The sequence below is a fragment of the Ochlerotatus camptorhynchus genome, unplaced genomic scaffold, assembly GCF_037179485.1.
Source record: "Ochlerotatus camptorhynchus isolate MF236.1 unplaced genomic scaffold, CSIRO-AGI_Acam_v1.1 ptg000300l, whole genome shotgun sequence".
NCBI classification, from domain to species: domain Eukaryota; kingdom Metazoa; phylum Arthropoda; class Insecta; order Diptera; family Culicidae; genus Ochlerotatus; species Ochlerotatus camptorhynchus.
Genome location: NW_027040788.1, coordinates 428,400 through 454,426, shown reverse-complemented (window position 1 = coordinate 454,426; position 26,027 = coordinate 428,400). Strand labels below are relative to the sequence as shown.

Here is a 26,027-nt window from a genome sequence, read left to right as displayed (position 1 = left end):
TAGCCAGGATGACCAACGGAAGGAACTGCGGGATATTTAGAAGGTGCCTTGACGGCACAACGAGGCTATTTCGCGGACGGATCGCATGGTGATTGGAGTGTAGATGTGATTAGGATGTTCAGAGAAAGCACAAATCAGGAGAGGAATTAGCGATAGAGAGTGAAGGAACTGTTAAAAGGCGGCAATAAAATGCGTAATGATGTGATCCCATTGTGTTCGCTTTTTATGTGAAGGAGGATAACCCCATCATAACAAGACGTGACCAGAGATTTTTTCACCTTAGAAAAATCCCAACGACCTGGGCTGGAACTGAACCCAGAGACACACTGCGGTGAGAAAGCAGTCACGTTTTCCACTCAACCATCCGATGTTTTTTACTTGTCCTAGATGGTCTTCGAATGTCTTGAGGTTGTTCCGAAGAGCATCAGAACTTGTTTTCCAAGAACTTGTTTGAATTTGGCGTAGAATGCTTCTGGCTTTGTTCTGTTAGTTGTCTCATAACGCCTCTTGACTTGCCTCATAAGGCCTCTGGGGTTAGGTCGTCAAGGCTTCCGTATTTACCTTTTGGATTCAGCGGACCTGGCGAAGCTGTGAGTATTCGGTTCGCAGGTGATGTCCCAAGTAACAATTTTAGTTTTATGAGGGTTCTGTAGACCATGATTTAGACTTGTAGAATGCTATAAAACAGCGATAAAACCTGCAATGTTAGTTGGGGTGTCATATTCTGAAGGTGTAGCGTAAAAAGTGGTGGGATTCGAAGGCTGAAGCTGGTGTTTTCGTTGGTTATGGTGAGCAGTCGAAACGATATCGAGTCTTCAATCCACATGGTTCCAGAAGGTGAGCAAGTGACGATGCAGCTGCAATTAGAAGAACTGGTTACTTCCGACGATCGCGTTCTTCTTCAAGATTCTGACCATGACGAAGAACCCAGAGTAGTTTCTGTGAACCCATGGTAGTTTCTGTGAACCCGAGCCCTACTGTGAGGCTATGCAACATGACGATCGTGAGCTGTGGCGTGATGCCAATCGGGTGGGAGTCCGAAGCGATTTAGTTGAACAACACGTGGTAGTTAAGCAGCGAACTCTACCATCAGGACGATGAGCGCTGGAATGCATATGGATTTATAAGCTTAAGGTCAACTGCGATGGGACCGTAAACCGTTACAGGTGTGAATTACAACCAAACATACTCATCGGTGGCACGATATTGCATTGTTCATAAACTACGTAGACCGTTTTTAAGTGGTTTTAGACCTTCCTCCCCCCGCGTCCATACATTTTTTTTGTTGGACCGTGGGCACTCGTCAATCCCCCTCTACATTGTCTTTATTGTTTAGTGTGGTTTATGAACACTAGCCACTACCTGATGGCGTTGGCTGCTGGAACGTCTTCCCAAATACGACGTTCCTACAAGGGAATCTGACGCTCCACGAATGATTTGTCGACTACGAAAAGCCCCATACGGGCTGGGGACGGAGCTAACGGAGACTGGTCTCCGGGCGTTCCAGTTTCGCTCCGTTTGTCTACACTCATGCGGATGGTGAACGGATGTGTAAGTTAACGGTTACGTTGGCCAAGAGTGGGGTGACACACGTGTGAAGCGATACAGACAAGCGCGGAACAGACAATACTCGGTTTTTCGCATGAAGAAGCGTCAGCAGGAAGACCGAGATCGCGAGGCGATGGAAAATCTGCACCGCGTAAACGACATACTGAAGTTTTACAAGAAGCTAAATAGTTCGTGCAAAGGCTACGTGCCGCAAGCAGATATGTGCAAGGACTTGGACGGTAACCTTCTTACGAACGAGTGTGAGGTGATTCAGAGGTGGAAGCACTACTATGACGAGCATCTCAACGGTGATGCAGCAGAAAACGAAGGTGGCACGGAGGAGGAGATCGGTCGACTGAAGAACAACAAAGCAGCCGGTGAGCTATTAAAATACGGTGGTGAAGCACTGGCTAGAGCTCTGCACTGGGTAATTGCTAAAATTTGGGAGGAGGAGCTATTACCGGAGAAGTGAATGGAAGGTGTCGTATGCTTCAACTACCGCGCGATCACACTGCTGAACGCCGCCTACAAGGTACTCTTGCAAATTCTATGCCGCCGCCTGTCACCATTTGCAAGAGAGTTCGTGAGGCAATAACAGGTGAGATTCATGTGTGCCCGCGTTACCACGGACCAAATTCTCGCGAATCGGCAGGTTCTGCAGAAATTCCGCGAATACAACGTGCCCACACATCATTTGTTGATCGATTTGAAATCCGCATACGACACAATCGATCGAGATCAGCTATGGCAGATTATGCACGAGTACGGATTTCCGGATCAACTGACGCGATTGTTTAAGGCGACGATGGATCGAGTGATGGGATAGACACGCGTGGCACGATCTTCAGGAATTCCATCCAGCTTCTTGGCTTCGCCGATGACATCGACATCATGGCACGGAACTTTACGACGATGGCGGAAACGTACATCAGACTGAAGGCTGAAGCTAGGCAGATTAGACTTGTCATCAACGTATCGAAGACGAAATACATGAGAGGAAGAGGTTCTAGGGAAGACAATGTTAGCCTCCCACCCCGAGCTCAGATTGACGGTGACGAAATCGAGGTGGTCGACGAGTATTTGGGCTCACTGCTAGTTCGTGCATTTGGAGTCACTGCGAGTTTACAAAATATTTTAATTTTGATATTTGAGATCAGTAAGCATATCAAAAGCTCCAGGTCAACGGTAATTCAAGAACGTAAGTGCTGGTTGGTCGACTACCCACTACAAAGGGAGTGGAAACGGAATCTGCTTGAAATCGTTGGATTGAATTTCGTTAGGATATTGCAGCAGAGGCAGACAAAGGGATTCTTAAAAATGATATCAAATCAGTCTACCTTGGCCCGGGTCAAGGTGAAGACAAATACTCGCCTAGGATGGAAATCTTTCAAGTTGGTTCCAAACATCCTCAGAATACTTGAGTGCGTCACGAGCAAGTTGTCAGTGACCTACTAATTTTCAAAACTTCGCCACATGGATGTATTAAACAAAACCGTCCTATCAATTCCAGTTCCATCCATTGAAAACAAAAGTTCTCAAAAGTTCGACGGTTCAAACCACTGTGAACTGTTCCGGCTTGCAACAATCTGTATTTCCAGGTAAACTCTCCGAAAATCCGCCATATATCACCTCAAGAATCAAAGTCGGTAAACCCCTGTCTCCGGTCACGGCATCGTAAAACTTTACAGCACACTTCATCACAACCCGACTAGATGAGTGTTTACCGAGCATTTCACACCTCAAACACAGACTGCGCGATAACCCCGCTCTTTCTTAGTAACGTCTGATGTCAACCTGCGATGCACCCGCTACTACGCGTCACACTTACCTAGTACGAAACACGACGTCGTCGCGGTGAACATGCTCGACGCGGTCAGCAGCATGGCATGATCGAACAGGAACCGCCCGTTGATGGCCGCCCCGACACCCACGGCAAAGAGAGACACGATAAACGCCGCCACGGTGGCTTGCACCTGAACCAGCGCGATATTTCCCACGATCATGTGGATGATCTCCCGGGTGCTGACCATGTTGCCGAGGTTTGCTTGCGTCGAGAGCCGCGATGCCAGGCACATGTCCAGGTTGCCCTTGAGGCCGAGCAGCGCCGGTACCAGGATGAACAATTCCGTTACGTGGTGAAATACTTTCCAGTGCTGCGGGTGGGGGAAGTAGAAAGCTACGGTTAGTATAATTGCATTTTTGGAGCGGTTTTCGGCTTAGAACGATTAGTACTAACTCAGTCACATTCAGGCGGAGGGTTAGTAGAAAGTTTATTAGAGGGAACTTGTCAGTCGGGAAGCTGGGATCATAAAAAAATATCAAATCTGGGAAGGTTTGGTTAGTTTCGGACCTTCGCGCGCAAATGCCTACCGAAGTTATGAAGCTAATCAGAGCAATCTCGACGTCGAGGGCGCAGCGCCCCTAATCATTCGTTGTCGTTGGTAAGAAGAAAACATATTATCAGAAAGTTTGCTAGGGGGTTTCGAACGAATTGGTGAATTGTTGATGAGCTGATGATTAATTCTAGCTTCGATTACAATTGCAATGTGTCAGTTCGCCTCCTGGTAACTGTCTGCATTTAATTGGAAATCTTCAAGTGCAATCGAAAGGCGTATCTACTCAGTGTAGGTACAGTTATCTGTTGTGTTAGGATTTGGTTAAATCAGAAGAATTACGATAACAAAGGCGTTCAAGTCATCAAAGTGGTTTAACTGTCTGGATTCGAGGAATCCCGTCGCGTTATACTTTAATCTGGAGTTTCTGAAATCATAGCTTTGTCGGACCCCTTACCCACCACCCGATTCCTTAAATCTACTTCGGAACTAGACTTACCTCGACCCGTCCCAGGATGACTCCGGCCCCGATCGTGCCGACACCGGCGATGAAGAACGGAATCGAAATCTGCAGTGTCGTTTCCCACCATTTTTCCTGCTTGATTTCACCACCGTGTCCTACGGGCGGCCCGTGTCCATCACCACCGACGCCGCCGGTGCCCTTGCCGCCCGCTGTCGTCGCTACTATATTGTTATCGTCGTCATCACCACCGCCGCCAACGCCACCGTCACGATGATCACCACGATCCGGTTCGGAGGATGCCACGGACGTCGTTATGATTGAGCTTAATGAGCCGGTTGTTGAAGCTGGTAGAACGGACAGTTTGTCGTTTCCATCACCTGCAGACAGAAAATGAAACACAGTTGTTCGGTAAGTGAGAGCCGGATCATTCGCTAGACAACTGATGGGCTAGAGAAGGTAGGTAGGTATTATCAGTAGTAATATGAAAGGGGAAATTTGCATGATTTGTAAGAAGAGTGTGAATGCATGCATGCAAACGAGCCAGCTGATAGTAGAGGAGAATGAGCGAGCGAGCGAGCGTGCGTGGGCTGCCCCACGGAAGCGTGTGATTTATGGACACGAATTTGTCACAAAGATTCAGTTCTAATTAGCTTAGATCTATGTACAAGCACACACTGACATTGAACTTGAACCGGAGCGACCTTTCTAACATGGCGCATCGTCGATCGGGTCGTCGTCGATCAGCTGCCGAATAGTAATTGATTAAGCACACGCACACGGGGTGGTCCTGTGCCGGGAGAGCTTCATGCAAATACTACCTGCTGTTTGCCTGCAGATGCACATTGAAGCCACTAAGCGGCGGAAGCGTTGGTGATCTCTACTCGGAGAGTTATGCCACGATACTGTGGGCTAATTAAAGCTATCGGATACATCCAGTGCCGTGCGACATAGTCTGAAGCTAATATTTGTTGTTGATGTCCTCTGTCTATTGATACAGGTGCTTCCAAATTAGGGTAATTAAAACCCGGCAGATCTCTCACGCTACCGACGACGGCTCTTCCGGATAGGATGCGGTGGAGCAATTTGTTCACGAATTACACGTTTTCCGCGAGTGTCATCCTCCGGTCAAATATAACCTCCAGGGGTCGGTGAAGTAGCGAGCGGTTCACTAGAATTTAAAATAGAGCTTAGAATGCCCTTGCTACGCCACTGCCAAAGGCGACACTTGAGCAAGAAGTAGTTGGATTGACGCAAACGACGGTAATTTCCTTCGATTGTTTGGTTTTTGATGAGAGCTAATTAGAATTTATTACATCATGAGGGCCTGTACAGCACGGACAAAAAGACACCGAGAGAGAGAGAGAGAGCTCATAGTTGCTAGGATAATTGGCGGCGTTTTCACTTATCGATTGTCGCTATATTTTCGCAAATAAGGTGACAGAGATAGCGCACCACAGCAGTACATCAATTGACAATTATTTCAATCGTTTGGAATGCCGTGGAGAGCGTCATTTTGATATCAGTTTCTCCCATTAAAGAAAGAATTGATTGCAGCTCTAGCCGGTCGGTTCCCGATAACAGGGGCAACCCGGTTCGGTTTGGAGGTTGTGTGATTTCAGAGTTCGATCCCAAATCAGATCACAATTACGGTTCATAAATCAAACACCTACAATCGGAGTAGCCACCCGGCGGCGGGTGCGTTATCAGGGTGTCGCGACATGGTCGATGGTCCACGCGGTATTAGCCTGCAAGTGACTGCCTGGGTGCTCCTAATGATGCCCAGTAGCTCGTGAGCGGTTGGGTTGCCCCTTGATGTTTGGCTCTTCCGAAGTTCAAACAAGCAAGAGCAGCGCGTTGTGGCGTGATGTGCCACGTGTGCCACTACCGGGAGAGACCGAGATGCTGATTTGCACAAAAATAAACTTCTGTCTGTGCCGGACTTGGAGTGTTTTGGAGCGGAGCCAGTTCAGCTGCAGCTGACAGCCAATGGCATCTATTTGAATCGAAAGCATGCTCATATGCGCTTTTCGAGCACCGATTGGACTAATTGGGGGTTTAGTTTTGGCTGTGTCGAATCTCGATCTTTGGGGAACCCTATTCCTGGAACATGCAGAATGTCAGTGCGACATAGAAATTGCGTAGCTTTGAAATTCCAGGATTATCTTGTTTCGTCTATTCTCGGTGTTTTTGGAAATGCCGTGCTATTTTCGTAACGGATAATGTTCTCTGTCGCTAGTTGAAGCTACGTAAAATATGCGGATTGTTTCCAATGAAAAGAGGACGTAATTTCTCAGTCGGTCTTGTTACAATAACTCAAACAGCTATTTCAATTTTATTTCCAAATCAGTAGAATAAGAAATCAACACACAGCACTTACGTGCACCGTGTTTATCTGCCAAAATGACAGAAACATGCCATTAGTTGATTGACGAGATACGACATTCAATATCAAATTTTCTGTCGAATATCGCAGGATGTGCATTCGTGTGTGCTTTAAGGGGGTATTCCCAATCTTTTGCCTTTTTTCGGCCTGTTTTTCAATTAATTTTTTTTCAAGGAAAATTAATACTAATGCGCCTAACTCTTTGGGATTCTTGTTTATTGAACATTAAAGTTTACAAATAAATTTTTTTCGACATAAAAAAAGACATTATTGACGTCACAAAATGGCGGCAAACAGACCCCTGTTCGCCGCAAACGCCTGGACGGGCGAAGACTTTTCTCTGGAACGGCTTCATCTGAAACAGATCTCGTGATGAATTAATAATCTGCATAAGATTCTCTGGAGCTTCTCCCGTTGGCAGCAAAAAATCTTGCAAATTAACAAAATGGCGGCCATATGAAAAAACAGGCGATTTTTAGCCCGCTTTTTTGCAGCTTTAAGGTGCTTCAAACAATGTTAAATGTTAATATTTTTGGCTGAAAGTGGGAGAAGCTCCAAAGAATTTAATAAGGAACAAAATGCGCAAAGATTCAAGTCAATATCTCTTATAGTTTCTGAGAAAAATCTTCGCCCGATAAAAAAAATGTGGTTTCGAGAAAAACGCGTTTAAAGTTTTGACTTTAGTTAAAACCATTTGGGGGTTCTTACCATTAGTCAGCTATGCCTGGACACCGAATTCGCTGATCGGAAAACGGCTTGGGGGGATGAAAGTATATAGTCTAAAGTACAAAAAAACGTGAAAAAAAAAAATTTGATTTTTTGAAAAAAAAGATCGGGAATACCCCCTTAAGTTATGTGCTCGGCACTGTGCAAATAATGCGGGCTCTTTTTCATCTCGTAGAAACGATTGTGATTGAGTTTCAGTAAACGTGTTGCGTGACGCGTGAGTATTCCTGTAACGATACCTCATAAACGACTGAAAGATTCTTGGGAACTGTAAAACGAATATCTAACGAATTTCAATCAATATCTAACCAATTCAATTGAAGACAGAGTTATTGTCAAATCAGAGAAAAAGTTAGCACTGCAACTGACAATCACAGCATGTTACTAAAGCTGCAGTGTTCACCTTTGAAACGCTTTTTTCGCGACAAACTTGGGCACATGCAGTGATCCCATACATTGGAAAGCAACCCATTTTGAACAGTCGTATTTCTGCGTAATCTGCGCATTAATAGATGTGCGGATATGTCTAATGGATGTAAAAATATCTAAACGAGCAGTTCGAAAGGATTTGACAGTCCATTTACCTATATCAGCTATCATCCGCAAATCTACACGGCGAATGAGAATGACACAAATTTAAGTTTAGTTAACTCATAAAGCACATAAAGTGCAGGAACTCAGCGATAAGTAAATTTGCCTCATGTTTCCGGAGAACTTCGAGATTAGGGCGTAATTGCTTTTGTAAACAAACACGTCATTTGTCAATTTCTTGTGAATTAAAGCTCAATCTCAAAAACTAACAACACTAGCATGTAGAGGCATGGTTCTTCTATCATTTGGTATAGTTTGTTCGTAAGATTGTTCTTTTATTCGCGAGAAATCGGCGATTGACGTGTTTGTTTACAAAAGCAATTACGCCCAAATCTCAAAGTTCTCCGGGTTTGTCCAGGAAAAATCTTCCCGAATATGAGAAAAGTAAAGATTTGATTCTCTCAGTGCGTATCATTTTCCGGCAGATTTTTAGTGAACTTAACTCAAATTTGGGTCGTTCTCATTTGCCGTGTATTGCATGAGTGTCTCAATGTGTGCTCAACGAGGTGCTCATTGAATTAAGTTAGTTAGGAGTGAAAGTCTGGCAATATAAATTTGTCGTGAGACTGAAAGAGATAAAAAGTTTCTTTCTGCAACACCTCTTAGTACCCCATATCGAATGGAGTTCACTCTTTCTGACTGCACGGCTGATGAGAGTATCTCATCTTATGTGGAAAATCAAGGAGAATTTTACTCACTCGATGGGTAACCCCACTGTTTGCAATTTTGAGTCGAATTCGACTCAATTTTGAGTTTCTCTTATCGACCATGTGTGAAGTTTGCACGCTAAAAATGAATTACCCTCTTTTTTTTCTAAAAGCCAACCTACACACTAAGTTTGGTTTGCCTTATCTCGGTAATTTCGGCACCGCCAAAAAGCTCGGAAATAATTTTTTACATACCTATGTATGGCAATCAATTTCACTGAGATTTTTGCAAAGCATTTTCCGAGACTCAGCAACCAAACGTCACTTTTGCTGAGATCTCAGTAAAATAGATTGACGAGCACTCGGCTGTGCAAATCTCGGAAAAAATACCAAGACTCGGCAAAACAAATTAAATGCATAGGGGCCTCAGGCGGTAAAGTCACGCTATGACCAAGTTGGCCAGTTCGATTCCCGGTCCAGCCGTGGAGATCTTTCGAGTTGGAAATTGTCTCGACTGCCCTGGGCATTAGGGTGGGTCATCATGATCATTTTTTCAAAACAATATTTTTTTGGATCCATTTGGGGTCCCAAACAACTGTGAACAATTTGGAGACGATTGGTTGTAACCCGGCTTTTCGCATTGCGTTTGAAATTTGTATGGAAATTAGTATGAGAAAACCTACATTTTTGCATTTTCATTCCTAGGGACCACGATTTTGCTTAAACCATGCAACTAATAATGTAAAAGTATAGCCAGGAAGCGCATAGCAACTTTGTCCAACTTTGTAGCTGTTGATAGATCGATGTTTCGAATTAAATGTCAAAAATCACTTTTCCTGCCAACACTGCCGGTGTACAAATGAAATAATTTCGAAGTTTCTTATCTGAATGATTTGGTATGTCCAGATGAATTATTCCAAAACAATAGTTCCATCTCATACGCGCAGTTTGACAGGGGGAGGTCTAACTACCCCTTCCGCCCCTCATATCAATGAAAGTTAGCCTTCAAACTAAAATAACTTCGGTGTTTCTCATCTTGTCGAGTTGGTATGTTATTCAAAAATATTTACTCAATTTTATATAGTAGCCTCTCTTCTCTAACTATACTTATGAGATTGAACTATTGTTTTTGAATAATTCATCTGAACATACCAAATCGATAAGACAAGAAACTCCGAAATTATTTCAGTTTGAAATTTGACTTCCGGTGCACCGACAGTGTTGGCAGAAAAAGTGGTTTTTGGCATTTAATTCAAACCATATAAATTTAAATAGGTATAACTTTTTTTTAGATACTTTCTAGCACCGTAATTTCATCGGCAGTTGTTAGTTGCATGGTTTGAGTGTGGTCTAGTAATGAAAATTCAAAAATCTTCGTTTTCCCATACTAATTTCCATACAAATTTCAAACGCAATACGAAAAGCCGGGTTACAACCAATCGTCCCCAAATTTTGCACAGTTGTTTGAGACCCCAAATAGAATAAAACAGGGTTATTTTCGCTTGAAGAGGTCAAGTTTGCGTTTTGTTAAGAGGGTGAGAAACAGACAAGACAAATGCACTTGGGAAGCGTGATGCATTTTATCCTCTTCTGCATCTCGCTGATGTAAGCAGCAACCCTGATTCTATCCTGTTTTAAAACTTATTCTCGGTTAATCTCATTATCACCTCGAAATTTCAACAGCACAAATATCAGCTCTCACAAAACATACATCAATGAAACTGGAACTCCTCGTTTGCTGCAGTGTCGCAACAGTGTTCTAGATATGCGTTTTGAAAAAAAAAATTGAAGTGATAGAGCATATCAGCAATCATGACGGCCATTTTTGGACTCTTCAAGGAATCAGCTTCACGTTAAAAATGTGCAAATTTAGCCTCACTAATCGCCAATAGTTCTTTTTCTGGGGCTCTTACGTCCCAACTGGAAATTATCCTGCCTACTTTCACGTACTTTTAAAGCAATTACACGGTCGTTAATTGAGAGCTTTTTATTCCTAGACCGGAAAAGATGCGACTGAGTTAAGCACGAGGTTTCGCAGCCTAAATTTTGATCCTACTAGATAATTTGATCAATTACAATCCAAATTTAGCATATTGATGGTTTTTGATTGTGGATACAAACAAAACCGCTCTTACATCCAACATTGAAGCCCGCTTGCCAAAGACACGCGCTCGATCGACAGCGGTCACGCGTTCCTGTGTGATCGTCATTGTTTACAAAGTGATCAATTAGCGCATTAGCCGTCTCGCATATATACCGCCCGTGGACGGTACTTTGCGCCTTTTGCGTTTTATCTAGCTTAGTTGGTTTTATAGTAACAGACTGCATTTTTTCTGTCTTCTTGTAAGTTTTGTACATTAAACAAATTTTGCAGTTATTAAAAAGCTTAAATCTAGACTAACATTTGAAAGGGGCGGAAGAGCCAAAATGTAAACAAACCATATTTTGCCACATATAGAACAGTTCACAAACTGCTCGATAAACATGAAAAAGTAGAAGAAAATATCACTTCAAATCATCAAAAACGTTTCTTCTTATATGGCGTATTTCCAACTTTCAACTCTATGATGCATCTGGTTGTTACGCCTTGCAGCAGAATTATATTGTTTCAATATGTCAAACGTACTGATTCTGTAGTATCTATAGGTAAGAAAGAACGGCCAGTTCACTTTTACCTACTTTTGACTAGTTTTTCTCCTTTTCTCCTTCTAATGTTGTCAAAAACGGAGGAGCAAAACCACCCAACAGATGAACCCAACGTTGAGTATAATCATATTTACCTACTGTTAGGTACAACTAACTTATTTTTGGTTAAAAAGCCAGTGGAATATTCCATACGAACTGCACACAAGTAAATGGAAATTACTTTGACCCGCTTTACCTACTTTTGGGTTCCTGCACTATAGTGCCGAGATGAGTGAAAAGAACTTAATTTTGGGTACTTTTTTTCTAACCGTGTAGTCACGCCCGATTCATTTGAAATGCATCCGATTTATATTTCACTCTCACAAAATTTGCGAACGAAGAACTAAGGCGGAACAAAAAACAGAAAATCCCGAGGGTGTACTTCCACGGCGTATCACCAGTGTTGGCAGTTCAAAGGGTGGAAGATCCGGGGGGTAACAACATGTAAGAAATTATCAGGGCTTATGATGTTTTCTTCTCAATTTCACGACAAAGAAAACTTTTTTTTTTAATTTTAGTGATGCAGGATGATAGATTGTACTATTAACTATATGTCAAGCTTATAAAATCATCCAGAAAATGGAAAGTCGTGGAATAGGATTAATTTTTAGGTCATCAAAATTCGGAAGCAATTTTCTCGATATGGTCATTTTGGAATTACGCCCTTTTCAAATGTTAGTCTAGCAATATTGTCATAATCTCCGGTTGATTTGAACGACATTCGCTTACTAAAATGAATGTCATATGTCAAATCAGCTGTCCAATCTATCTGAAGTGTATTGATGGGCATCTGACTTTTCTGGACATTTTGATGAGGCACAAATTTGACAGATAAGCGTACTCGATCTGAAACTTGATAAATTAGGTTTCAGTCTTTCACTTAGTTCATCCACTGATTGCATGACAGCTAATCTGTTTGTTTACCATTGGCGAGCAATATTTGTATCATTAGAGCAGTTCCACCGCTATCGAGTTTTTTGCGAGATTAAAAATGTCCGAAATTTAGCTCAAATGTGTTTGACACATTTAACCTGTCAATTTCGCTTCCAGAGTGATTCATGAGTGAGCGCTCGCGAGTCGTAAAATCGCTGTTTGTGATTATCTGAAAGCGAATTTGACAGGATTTATGCGTCAAACACTTGCCTTTAAATCTGTTCTTGTATCTAAGAAGTACAACATATGATTATACCTTCTAATGATTCCAAAATTCCGAAAACATATAGCAAGTGAGTGGAAGCAAGCCTGACCATAACTAACAATAATTCAAAGTATCATGCAAATCAGAGATATTCGAGCCTGAAATTCATTTTTTTTTGCTATTTGGCGTGATAATGCTTATTAAGGAGTGGAGAGGTTTGTTAAGAAAATCGTATAATTTCAAAACAGTGCTATGATTAGAACTTCACATGCCAAAACATTCTACTCTAATCAGTTAAACTTCGCGCAGAATCTGTTTGACAGCTGCCACCGGCAAGTTTGACAGTTTTCCAAAAAAGATCAGTGCCCGAAGATTTGCTGCACTCTTCTCTCACCCGTAAATTTTGACAGTTTTGGGTGGTTTGTTTTGGCTCCCATTCGTTGCCATCTCTTTTACTCAGAGACAAAATGATTGGAACCAAAAAGTGAGGTTAGGGCACTGCTCTATAAGGTGTCTTGTCGAGAATGAATTTGCTCTCTTTCTCTCGGGATCGTGATTTTCTGTTGATGCTGTCGCTCTCATTGCGTTTGGACCTTGACGGTAAAGGGGAAAGTTCGCTTCTTACGCCAATGTTGTTTACAACCAAAAAAAAGATAGGTTCTGCATTCCAAACGAATTTCTAATAAATGATAGCTGAACTTGATCATTGAAGGATCCATTTGCTCATTTGTCTGAAGCGAACAAATCAGCTGTCACGATGATTTACAGCTTTATCTTATTTCTGATTGATCGCACTATCACCTCGAAATTTTATGAGCACTAATCTCAGCTTCCGCAAATCATACAACATTGAAACTGGAACTCCACGTTTGCTGTACGTCCAATTTCATGAGGACACAGCAGTGTCCGAGATGTATGCTCTTGAAAACTTGCAGCGATAGGGCATATCAGCCATCACGACGGCCATTTTTGGATTCTTCGAGGAAGCACCTTAAACGAAGCTTTATTTTTTTTGCGTTCCAGAAAAGCAAAAAGGAAAATATTTACCCCGATCCTTGTTTTGTTGGCTGATTGTTTATCTTTTTGTCGACCTTCAACCCGGCAAATAATAAGGTTATATTGCAAAGTTATGAAAGAAAATGCGTGCTCGCCATCACCTGCTATCTGCTATCTTCAAGTGTCATTATCCACATTTATTATCAATTATGACAACCACCGTCTGTCCAGTATGGAGGGGTACTGTGACTTCAGCGCTTTGTGTGTGCGTGATAAGTGTCTATAGGGAATCACTTGCACTCCGGTTCGATATGGTATAAAGAAAAGTACACAACTTTCACACGTCCTTTGTCGACGCCAATATTTGATTTAGCTTGGTGGATTCATTTCCTAGGATTCATTCTTTTCTGACGAGGAAATGAAAATCGCACTCGATAACCAAAATTTTCCGTCGCTAATTCACCCGAATCGTGTTAAAGAAGATGTAATTCATGCACAGGGCACCTTCAAGTCACTACCTTTCCCACGATCCGCCGCCCGCGGAACAACACAATGTGACATATTTTTGTTATTGTTGTTTTCCTCAAATTATACGATCTCACGCCGGGGGCGATAGTGAACCGTGACTACCTAGCTTTTCAACCAGCCGGCGGTGGTTGTGCGGAGAGTGTCATGCAAGTTGTCAAATTACTCGCTCACCCCCATCTTGATGATTTCCATGACCGGAAATAAATCTATCGCTTGGAATAATGTTCAGTGATTAGTTTCATCACTTGGATGCAATCCGTCATAAGCAAACCGGAAGTTTATTAACTGCGTGATTCAGTGATAAGTGTGGCATGTAAGTGTTCATGTTTGTCGTGCTGCTAGAGTGATAGATGCGACATTCTACTGCGATTTATAATGACATCAAGTGGACATTGCAAGCATTGTGGTGCAGAAAAAAAAATTCATTTTCGAGCAAAAATTAAATAAATATAATAAACATATAGGAAGAATGTGCAAAACATAGCAAACTCACCGTGTTGGGTCCCGTAGATAGTGTACGGTCTATAACTATCGTCATCGGTTCGGTAGTACTCCGGCACTCCTCGGACATCAATTTTCAGGTCGTCAGGTTTAAAACTATTAGCACCGAAAGAGCTGTCGTTGCTAATATTAGTGTTGTTCTTGTCGCTACTGTTGTTGATGCTTTCATTTCGGGCATCGTTGAGATCTATGCTGTAGAGAAGATCCGTCGGATCAGCCACCAATGTCGGCGGTTGTTCCTGGTCGACCGTGAGCTTGAGCTTCGGATTCATTGTAAACCTGTTTGTCTTCTTCGTTGACTACTAATTGGTCCTACTGTTCTGGCACTAGCTATGGAGATCTGTACCGTGTTTTTCTTCGTACTCCTTGATCTACGATTTTTCCCGGTCCAATCTGTCCGGACTTGATCGGAGAGATTGACGCGAACAGGCGGAATTTGGCGTTGGTGATTGTGACTCAATACGATCGCTTGGGTTTGACTTTTGGCAGGAGGTTAGATCAGCTTATACAAGCGAAACCTTCTATACTAGCTGGATTCGTCTAGGGCACTGTGGCTTCTACTGTGTTTCTCATTGGATGCACGTTTATGCGTTCGCTTCTTCCGGGCTAACTTGCTCCAGCGTGTCCACTGCCACCGGCCGGCCGTTGAAATAATTGAAGTCTCGTTCGTACTCCGAGGTACCCAGCAGGGCAGCGTTGACCTTCAGTAGATACGGGAATCCAATCCTAGCGCCAGCAACTACTTCCATTCCCGAATGGAACAATCCGAACGAAATGTATCGAGTGTATAGATCTGCTCCAAACAGTTTGAAAGGGTAACTCAAAATAAGTCAACCAAATGATGAACCGAGTTGTCGAGGGCTCAAATCCCTTCTCTCAGATAACACTATGTATTCTTCTGTCTTAGCTGCTGCCGTTGTTGTTGACGCCGTTATCGAAATTGATTTGGTTTTGTGCCTTGGAAAGCGATACTTGAATAATTTACAACTCCCTGCTACCGATGTCACACATTTCTGATAAGCTGTGAATCAAAATCTTCGTAAGTTAGCCGTACTTCCTTGAGAATACGCTACACACAAAAGTTCGGCAAATCGATTAGTGCTAACAAGTTGATGCTGTTCGTGGCAAGTGTCCGTTCACTATTGTTCTTCTATTCAATCACTTCTGGGTCCTAAATAATCACACGGTCCGTTATGTTTCACCTCGCCAAGCCCAAAACTAACCAACGAATTCCGAAGCCTTGTTACGCTCGAATTTACCGCGAACCGATCGCGACTAAATTCTCACCCCTACTGAATTGTTCCCTACCGGGATGGTAATTATTTAAGCATCTTAGCTTCCGTTCCGTAACCGCGCGCAACCGGCAAAATCCTGGAATTCTCACGCGCGAGCGCTCTCTTTTCGGTGTGCTCTCTCGCTCTTTACCCCCACAACACAACACAACCCCATAATGTTCGGCGCTCTCTGTTTTTATTTTGTTTATCAGCCCTGCAATGCATGGCGACAGCGACCCGAGAGCGTCACAAATCATTAAAAAAAATGTCAACCCCTTTAGCGCCTCTCACTCTTTGAGGCAACGGTAACTCACTCTCAGTTCGTAGAACTCTCCCGCTCAGAGCGATGTCGACGGCAGGATCAAGTCCACCCGACGCCCTCCTCCCACTTTGCTATCATAATCATCATCAAGAGCATTGCGCATCGTAGGAGGTTTGCTACCTTCATAACATGACTCCTACTCACTTCCCCTTGTCACCGGGTGGTAGGTAAGAAAATAATGATTTACACCTCGCCGTGTCCGTCGTAGTTTGCCGTCGTCGTCGGCGGCATCTATTGAAGCTCGGTGAGCGATCGGTACTTTCCCGCGAGCGTTGCGTTACGCTGAAATGAGGGGAACTTTGGATGGAAAGATCCATGCCTCCACCGTTCCACCCGCCGTGCGGATGAATTGATCGACTAGGACAGTGGTTTCAAGTTTTTTTGTTCCATGCTCCTCTTTTCAAACATTACTCACCCCACCACAAATTAGACTAACACGCGTTATACTACATGTTTACATCTTCTTCTTTGGCGTATGACGTGGGACGTGTTGTTTATTGAGAGCTTTCTAAGCATGTACCATTTTTGAATTAGAATAATTGTGTGGCAAGTACAATCAATCATACTGTATGTCCAGGGAAGTCGAGCCATTTTTCAACCCGAAAAATATCTTGACTCGGCCGGGAATCGAACCCAGCCGCCTCGAGCATGGCCTTGCTTTAGAGTTGTGCCTTTACTGACTGAGCTAATCAAAAATACGAGAGTCCATTTAATTGTATTGAAGTTTGCGCATTTTTAAAGGTTTTTAAGCTTACGATGTGAAACCCCATATTAATTTTTGAAGCTGTGGTAGACAAAGCACACTGCATGTCATTTTCGACGTCCAGTGTAGTAACCTCTTTCCTTTTCATTTGCAACATTGATGAAAATTTAGATCCGCACATTAAACTTGATACGAATGCCAGCAGCACTCGCAAGGCTAAGGACCAAGTCCAATGGAGAGAACTCTAGCAAATATGCCGGGAAGATTTTGATTTGCTGCCGTGAGATGCGCGCGTAGATAGCAGCAATAAATGGTAAAAGATTTGTCGTAAATTGATTCGCTAGCATGATATTGTTGACCATCTAGATTGCCAATGAAGCAACATCATATATTCGTAATTGCAGAAGGCAGAATCCAATATACCGTCAACTTAAAACTCATAGTCACATGCTATATTTTCTCATGCACAAACCTCGGAACTAGCAGGAGAACGAACCGGTTTGTAATTTTTGGGCACACGATGTGTGTGCGTGAAGGTGAAATTGAGTTGTTGTGGAAAATTTGCAAATTTTATTCCGTTGGTTCGGAACGCGGCTTGTTGCCGAAGGCAAATATTTGCATTGTTTGCTTTGCTTGATTGGGTTGTTGTGGACGGTCCATATATAGATGGAATAAATTGTTTGGAAAAATAGCAATGTATATTTGGAAACAAATAGTTAAGTGACACACGTATGGCTAATCTGGTCAATTTGCAATTTGGTTATCATCTATGTGCTACTTATCAAATATTGCAATGGAACATTTCTTCATTAAAAAAGAAGTGACGTTCAAACACTTGACTACAATGTTGAATATGTTTCATTGTCAGCCAATGTGGGGTGATTTTTTTTATGAATGGAAAGTTTCAAAGTGCTCGTTCTCAATTCTTAAAAGAATAAGACGAAACAAAATTTATCTCAAAAAAAGCACCTACAAAAACTCCCACGCACCTGTTCATATGCTGTTCTACCGCTTGTGACAAGTTCGTCGAAATAGTAAGCTGAGTAACGGCATTTTTGATTTGCCCTGAATGTTCGGTGATTTCCATGTTCGGCTTCACCCTTACATTGTGAACAAGCAGGTCTGTGGAGTCGGATCAAAATTGACCGACTCCAACTTTGATTCACTCAAAATACAATAAAAATGTATTTGCTGTAATGTTGTAATCCATCTTACGAATTTTGGAATATGAGAATGGGTGGGTGAGCCAGTAGTGGAGGTACTAAGCCAATTTATCAATTAAAAAATAAATAAACGATGTACACACACTTGTTATACGTCAATCTATAGTTTTTAACCTCTATTTTTAAAGGAAAAATATTACATTGTAATAAAATTGCATAAAATTTTAGAAAGATCGTCCTCCATTAATAGGAACACGGTTCCAGTAGTTGTGGTAGTTGCTAACTTTGGTTCCTATAATAGTGGAATGCGTTGGTTTCTTATGGGTTCTACTATTATAGGAACACTACCGCAACTATAGGTGCAAAGGAGTGAAAATCTTAACGAAAATTAATTATTTTCCGTCACTTTTGGGCATATTTTTAGTTTGAAATATGCAAATATGCTTTATTTTAGGAGAGCTACCGATGAAAAAAAATCTAATCCGGATCCTCCTCACTATTCCGGCAAATCCTCCATACCGAAACTATAGGTACACCACTATTACTGGAACACCTACCCTACGTGTTAAAATATTCCAAGACTAATTCAAAATTCCTAAATAAATTTAGGAAAGTCATACCAATTCAATTTTTGTTTTATTATCAAGCCCAACTTCTTTTAAAATTATCTCGTTTATTGGCGCTATTTGGTGATCAGATAAAAAAAAAACAAATTTACAAGCATAAAATAATATACATAAATGTCCTAGGGGTAAGACAGCTTTTGATAATGAGTCATACTGGAGTAAATTTTGAGTAACTCTGAGTGACTCGAGTTGCTCAATATTCAATGCACGATGACATAGCAACCTGTTTGTTTTGTGTGCATTTCACGATTGCCAAGCAAAGACGTTTGACCTAAGAGGAAGAGGAGACAATGCGGAGGCAAAAACGAACGACTTTTCTGTCAAACGTGAACCGATTGACCGATTTGAAGTGCGAAAAATAAAGATAGAGATCGATATAGATAGAGATAGATACAGATAGAGATAGACAGAGATAGAGATAGAGATAAAAGAGTAAAAGCCAGTTGTCTCCTCTTCCTATTAGCGTTTGACGTTTCAAGTGGACATGGAGTTGTACCCAGAGTTGTACCATAATTTAACGTCTTGATAATGCATATGGTAGGCATTCCATTGTGAACATTTTGGCAGATTGCATACCCACCAAAAAGATTCAAAATGTTTCCAGCTGATAAATTTATGGAAAGATCATTGTCTAGTCACATATACAAATTTACTGTTCTATCAGAACAATTAAAACTAGAATTCGCAAGTCATTTTAACTTATTTATATAAGATTCAACAATTGAAATAATACATCCTTGGCAACTCAACATAAATCACGCCAAATAACGGGTTCGTTTCTCGAGATCATATCAGAAATATCTTTTTCTGATTTTATTGTTATTATTATATATTTTATTGAAATATTCAGAATTTGCATAAGTAGGGTATGTGAGCCAATTTTTGGCCCTAGTGGTCCTCTTTTGGCCTTATTTTAATTTTCATTGTTATTCACGCTTTATAACATTTATTTTGATGCAAGGATAGGGCATACATTTTGCCATATATTTACGCAAACAAAACCATGAAATTTTATTTCAAATTCGAGTTAGGCCCTAGGGTCAAAACTAGAGCAATAGTTAGCACCATTTTTCACCAATTTAATCGAAAATGGTCACAATTAAAAATGATATCAACATAAATTGGCCACAACCTCAAATGAAATTGATCACAAAATTTACCAAAAATTGTTTAATATTGGTCTCTTTTACCAAAAACAAAAATGGGCAGTCATTTGAACAAATATATCTGGCATTTTGAACGAAAATTCAACGCATGTACTTACTTAAGCGTCATAGGTCTAAATTCTTCATTATTGATAATTTTAATGCAAAACACCGCTCATGAAATAATGCTCAAATCAATTCCAATGGTAATATTCTGTTTAATGATTGTTTTGCAGGTTATTACACTATTCAAAATCCAAGCAGCCCCAAATGCTTTTCTTCAGCAAGAAATCCCTCAACTATTGATTTGGTCTTAACTGATTCATGTCAACTTTGTAGTCAATTGGTTACCCATGCTGGCTTCGGTTCTGATTACCTTCCAATAACTTTTGAAATATCCCAAGAAATAATTTCTAATCCCAACAGCTCTACTTTCAATTACCATAGAGCTGATTGGGAGCAATATCGAACATTTATGGAATATAGCTTTGACATTCCTTTGCAAACCAAAGATGAAATTAATTATGCTCTTGAATTTCTGACTATTTCTAAAGTTGAAGCAAGAGCTGTCTCAGTACCAACATGCGAGGTTAAATTCGATTCAATTATAATGGACGACGATCTTCAGCTCTTGATCCGTCCTAAAAAATGTCCGTAGGAGACAATATCAAAGAACACGCGATCCTGCCATGACAGTTATCTGGCGGGATTTGCAAAAACAAATTAAAAAGCGATTCTCTGCCCTGAAGAACAAAACTTTTAAAAATAATGTTTCTACATTAGACCCGAGTTGCAAACTCTTTCAGAAACTCACAAAAATTTTGAAAAACCTCAAAAGCCTATTCCAGCGCTTAAAGAAGATGATAAAATTTTGATCACAAATTTGGAAAAAGCCCAGAAACTTGCTATGCAATTCGAGAGTTCCCATAATTTTAGTTTGGGTCTTACTAGTCCTATTCAGAATCAGGTTGCTCGGGATTATCTGAATATTTTCTCTCCGTAAAATATTTTTGATGATTTCTGGGGGACTGATTTGGACAAAGTTTCAAAATATTCAAACTCCAGGTGATGATGGAATTTTCTATATCCTCATCAAAATTTTTCAGAAAGTACCTTTTCTTTCTTGGTACAATTATTTAACAGTTGTTTCCATTTGGCATACTTTCAAGATAAATGGAAAAATGCAAAAGTTGAAGCCGGATAAAAATCCAGCTGAAGCTTCTAGCAACGGTCCAATAAATTTACTTTCTTCAATAAGTAAACTTTTTGAAAAGATAATTTTAAATAGAATGATGCTTCTTATCAATACGAACTCAATTTTTGCAGATGAGCAGTTTGGATTTTGCCATGGGCATTCAACTACTCATCAACTCTTAAGAGTTACCAATTTAATTCGTTCAAACAAATCTGAAGGCCACTCAACTGGAGTTGCTCTTCTAGACATAGAAAAAGCATTCGACAGTGTTTGGCATGAAGGTTTGATTGCTAAATTGAAAAAGTTTAATTTTCCACTTTATATTATGAAATTAGTTCAAAATTATTTAACTGACAGAACTCTGCAGGTAAATTATCAAAATTCCAAATCCGATCGACTACCTGTTAGAGCAGGAGTTTTTTTTAGGGTAGCATTCTTGGGCCTATATTGTATAACATTTTCACTTCGGACCTCCCTGATTTGCCTCAAATCTTTATTGCATTTCCGCTAAAGGAAGAAGTCTTCGTGTTATTTGCAGCAGACTGCAGAAAACGCTTCCAAAACCCAAATAATAATATTTACACTTTAGCCTAGAGCTTCGTTTTTGAATCCTTGTAGTAGTCACATAGTCACTATGAACGGAGTTCCAATTTCTTGGTTAAGCCAAGCGAAATATCTTGGATTAGTACTTGACCAAAAATTAACTTTTAAAGATCACATTAAGGGCATTCAAGCCGAATGTAACAAATAGGAGAAATTGATGTAATGTCGGCCTAAAGGTCCCTTATTTGGGGCCCATACCTAAATTCAGCAATCGACTAAACTATCATTAGCGACCAAAAATATCCATTAGTACCGTCCCAATGAAGCGTTCATCTAGATGAAATTGATAAATAGCAGAGTTTTAGCGATGGGCCCAATCTTATATCCATAGGCCAACATTGGAGCCATTTCCCCTATATAAAATGTTTGTATCCTCTTATAAACAGAAAATCCAAACTTCGCCTGAAGAATAAACTTCTAATATTTCAACAAGTTTTTAGACCAGCCATCTTTAACGCTGTGCCGCTAGTACTTCAAAGCGTTCAGAACAAAATTCTGAAGATGATTTTGAAGTTGCCCTTTGGTACAGTACTACCGAGGTACAGGGTGCGGCAGGGAAAAAAAATGCGAAAATGATTAAACTATAAAGGGTGATACGGTCAAAATTTGGTCAAGGGAAAACGCGTGTAAATCGGTGAAATCGTTTATTTAAAAAATCAAATTAAATTTCTTTTTCAAGTTCAATTAGTATACAATTCAGGAAAAATATTCAGTTAGGCTTCCGCTTTTCCAAATCCGAATTGCCGGGCCTTACGCTTGACCCCTGCCATCAGATTTTGTACAGCCACCTTGTCCACCTTCTTCGCCGCAGAAAGCCAGTTTGCCTTGCTGCTCGCAGTTTTTTTGGTCTTCTTTAGGTTCCGCTTGACAATAGCCCAGTATTTCTCAATTGGGCGGAGCTCTGGCGTGTTGGGAGGGTTCTTGTCCTTGGGAACCACCTGCACGTTGTTGGCGGCGTACCACTCCATGGCCTTTTTACCGTAATGGCAAGATGCCAAATCCGGCCAAAACAGTACGGAACAACCGTGTTTCTTCAGGAAAGGCAGCAGACGTTTATTCAAACACTCTTTCACGTAAATTTCTTGGTTGACAGTCCCGGAAGCTATGAAAATGCTGCTTTTCAAGCCACAGGTACAGATGGCTTGCCAAACCAGATATTTCTTTGCGAACTTTGACAGTTTCATGTGCTTGAAAACATCTGCTACCTTTCCCCTTCCTTTTGCCGTATAAAACTCCTGTCCCGGAAGCTGCTTGTAGTCGGCTTTGACGTAGGTTTCGTCGTCCATTACCACGCAGTCAAACTTCGTCAGCATCGTCGTGTACAGCCTCCGGGATCGCGCTTTGGCCTTCGTATTTTGTTTATCATCGCGATTTGGAGTCACTACCTTCTTGTAAGTCGATAGTCCGGCTCGTTTTTTGGCTCGATGCACGGTTGTAGACGATACACCCAGCTTATTTGCGGCATCTCGGAGAGAGAGGTTAGGGTTTCGCTTGAAACTACCGGCAACTCTCTTTGTCGTCTCAGTGGCTTCCGGTTTTCGATTTCCCCCCGATCCAGACTTCCTGGCTGTCGACAAACGTTCCCCAAACACTTTAATTACATTTGTAACGGTTGATTTGGCAACTTTTAGCGATTTTGCCAACTTTGCGTGCAAGTAGCTCGGATTTTCGCGATGCGCGAGCAAAATTTTGATACGCTGCTCTTCTTGCTTGGACGGCATTTTGACAATTGAAGAGTGAATTCCAAAATCAAAATAGGAGCTACATTCTACACACACACACCTTCAAAATGAGGGGTGTTCAGGTTTTTTAAATGCAAAATTGAAAGAAATACGTCAAGTTGATATTGACCAAATTTTGACCGTATCACCCTTTAATATCGGCACAGAACACAAGGGGAAGTGCAAACAAATCCATGAATCAAAAGTGGTTCGTTTTGCTGCTCAACAAGCAATGTGTTGTGGTAGCGTTCCACACGGGCTTTCTATGTTCATTCACACTATCATAGCATGCTGCATACCGTAACTGCAGGCAGAAGATGCCTTCTACCGCTAGGTGCGCTAGTGTTCGCAAATGACAAGTAGAGCCACTTTCTGATCCAAAGTTCCACTCGTGTGATATCGGGCTAATGTGTGTAACTAATTACTTAGTTCTGTTGACAGTGTGTTTGTTTATATTTACTTTAAAGGGCTACATCAGAACGAAAATGTACGCCAAAGAAGTGATAACGAGTTTGTTGCTTGCCCAGAAGACACTGAAGGAGATTGCCAAGGTGGTAGGATGTCATTTGGCCACAGTTTATCGCATCAAAAAAAAGTTGAGGACGCTTTTTGGCCTTTTCTTGTGTCTAACATGTGCAGATGATACTCTGCAGTCTAATGGTTTAATGAGATTTCTGGTTGCGTGAAATATATTTGTGAGAATATCTTTTTGATATTTTAGTAGTCACGTTTTGTTTGTAGTTTATATTTTATTTCTTTCATGTAATTATCGTAAATAATAGTTATTAAATAATAAATAGTTCATCCGTATATTCGTACTTTGACGCGAAGCGCTGTGGATTATAAGATGCTCGATAACTTTGGAGGGATCGATTTTGCTTACTGAGCAGAAAATCATGGATTTAACCCCAAGCTCTTCCACAGCATAATAAATCGCCACCATCATTTGTATATTTGATATTGAACATTAACCTCGGAAACTATTTGCATATCAAGCGAAAACGTAGTCGTGTTTTGTCGCGAAGTGTTATGGTTCTGAGATGCTCGATGACCCTGGAGGGATCGTGTTTGCTTACTGAGCAGAAAATCATGAGTTTAATCCCAAGCTCTCCGTCATGACTCTTAAAATTCATGATCACTAAACAAAATGAATATGATCTTTCGATAGCCGGCTATCGAGAGATTAAATAAACAACAAATAAACAATACATACTTTTGGTTGCATCGCCAACTTGAGGTGAATCCTAACCGAATACCCTTCCCAACCCTCCAACTCCGTAGCACTTATGAGGGTGTCGCTAAGTCGGTGGCCTCTCGTTAAGTAAGTACTACATCAAAATTTCCTTCCCCATCCCTAGTTATGGTAAAGATGGGCGTGGCCGGGAATAGCGACAGTCATGCTTCTGTTACTCTTGTTTAGATTGGAACCAATGTTTACTCTTCAGCATTATTCCTGAAAGTATTCTAACTGAGAATTTCAGAAGAGACGTGAGTGTCGCTAATATCCAATCTACAAGGTATATCATAACAACGCTAACGCTGATGTTTGACTTGGTGGCGTCCAACGGTTTGAAAATGCCGCCTGTTTTCATTTATGCTGGTGTTAAAATCAATACCGAAGTGTATATCGGTATTTTGAAGGACCAAGTGCTTCCCTCGGTGAAGGAAAACTTCTCTGAGGATCAATAAGTTGTCCTACAACAGGATGGAGCGCCATGTCACACGTCAAATCGGAACCAAAGAAAAAGAAAGATGTGTGGCCCCCTAGCAGTCCGGACCTTAACCCGTTGGATTATTCGATTTGAGCGTATGTTGACGCTTCTTCTTCTTCTTCGCATTTCAAGCTTATTACATATCGCATATTAGCTTATATATTGCGTGCTCTCAACTTAGTGTTCTAGATGCACTTCCACAGTTATTAATTGAGAGCTTCGATGGCATCGATGTACCATTTTTGCATTGGTATAATTGTGTGACAAGTCCAATCATACTTCTATGCCCAGGGAAGTCGAGAAATTTTCCAACCCGAAAAATTCCTAGACTGGACCGGGAATTGAACCCAGCCACCTCCAGCATGGTCTTGCTTTGTAGTTGCGCCTTTACCGACTGAGCTAAGGGAGGCCCCGAGGGAGGTATGTTGACGCACAAGCCTGCAAAACATCTCCCCCTAGTGTGAAGACCCTGAAGTCTGTCATATAGTCATGGCAGTCGATATCGGAGGACTACGTTCGAAAGGCGTGTTCTAGCTTCCGGCGTCGTCTTGAAGATGGCATTGGTAAAAATGGAGGACACATCGAGTAAGTTTATTTGAAAGGACCTAATAAAGATAACTGAACTCGAAATTGCTATTATTGCTTAAAGTAGTTGAAAATGGGATTTGAAAGAAATATCATAAATTTTCGTTTTTTTTTCCTGCCGCACCCTGTACACAGAATTTCCAATGTTGAGACTTTGGAAAAAAATGTCCATCAAAGTAATTAATAATTTCAGGCAAAAATCGTAGCAATCCTCAATTGCAGCGATTAATTCTCTTTATACTTAGATAAGATTTAGTTTTAGTTTTTAGTTTTAAGATGTCAATTGTTATACAGTCATGAAGGCATAGAAAACCTGTTTAAAATACTGAATTGCCAAGGCAGGAACAATGTAAACACACTTAGTTATATATATCAATGATTTTAAGCTTAGATATATATATCAATGATGAAAAGCTTAGGTGAAGTGGACGAGTCAAAG

General features: G+C 41.2%; 1 protein-coding gene and 1 long non-coding RNA gene across 5 annotated transcripts in view; one reads left to right on the top strand and one right to left on the bottom strand.

Annotated features, from left to right (window-relative positions):
- Positions 1–26,027, bottom strand: part of LOC135706986 (solute carrier family 41 member 1) — a 174,363-nt gene that overhangs the window by 3,774 nt on the left and 144,562 nt on the right. For 2 of the 4 annotated variants that reach the window (XM_065228693.1, XM_065228692.1), the window contains exons 2-4: positions 14,532–15,560; positions 4,381–4,721; positions 3,377–3,701 (exon numbers count right to left, since the gene is read on the bottom strand). In XM_065228693.1, coding sequence (XP_065084765.1) covers positions 3,377–3,701; positions 4,381–4,721; positions 14,532–14,811 — 946 coding nt within the window. In that variant the 5' untranslated portion in view covers positions 14,812–15,560. The remainder of the gene's footprint in view (positions 1–3,376; positions 3,702–4,380; positions 4,722–14,531; positions 15,561–26,027) is intronic. The other 2 variants (XM_065228694.1, XM_065228695.1) reach the window with 1 other exon arrangement.
- On the top strand, positions 25,039–25,633 carry LOC135707010 (uncharacterized). Its single transcript, XR_010518198.1, has 2 exons — positions 25,039–25,098; positions 25,424–25,633. It is a non-coding gene; the product is annotated as an uncharacterized LOC135707010 (long non-coding RNA).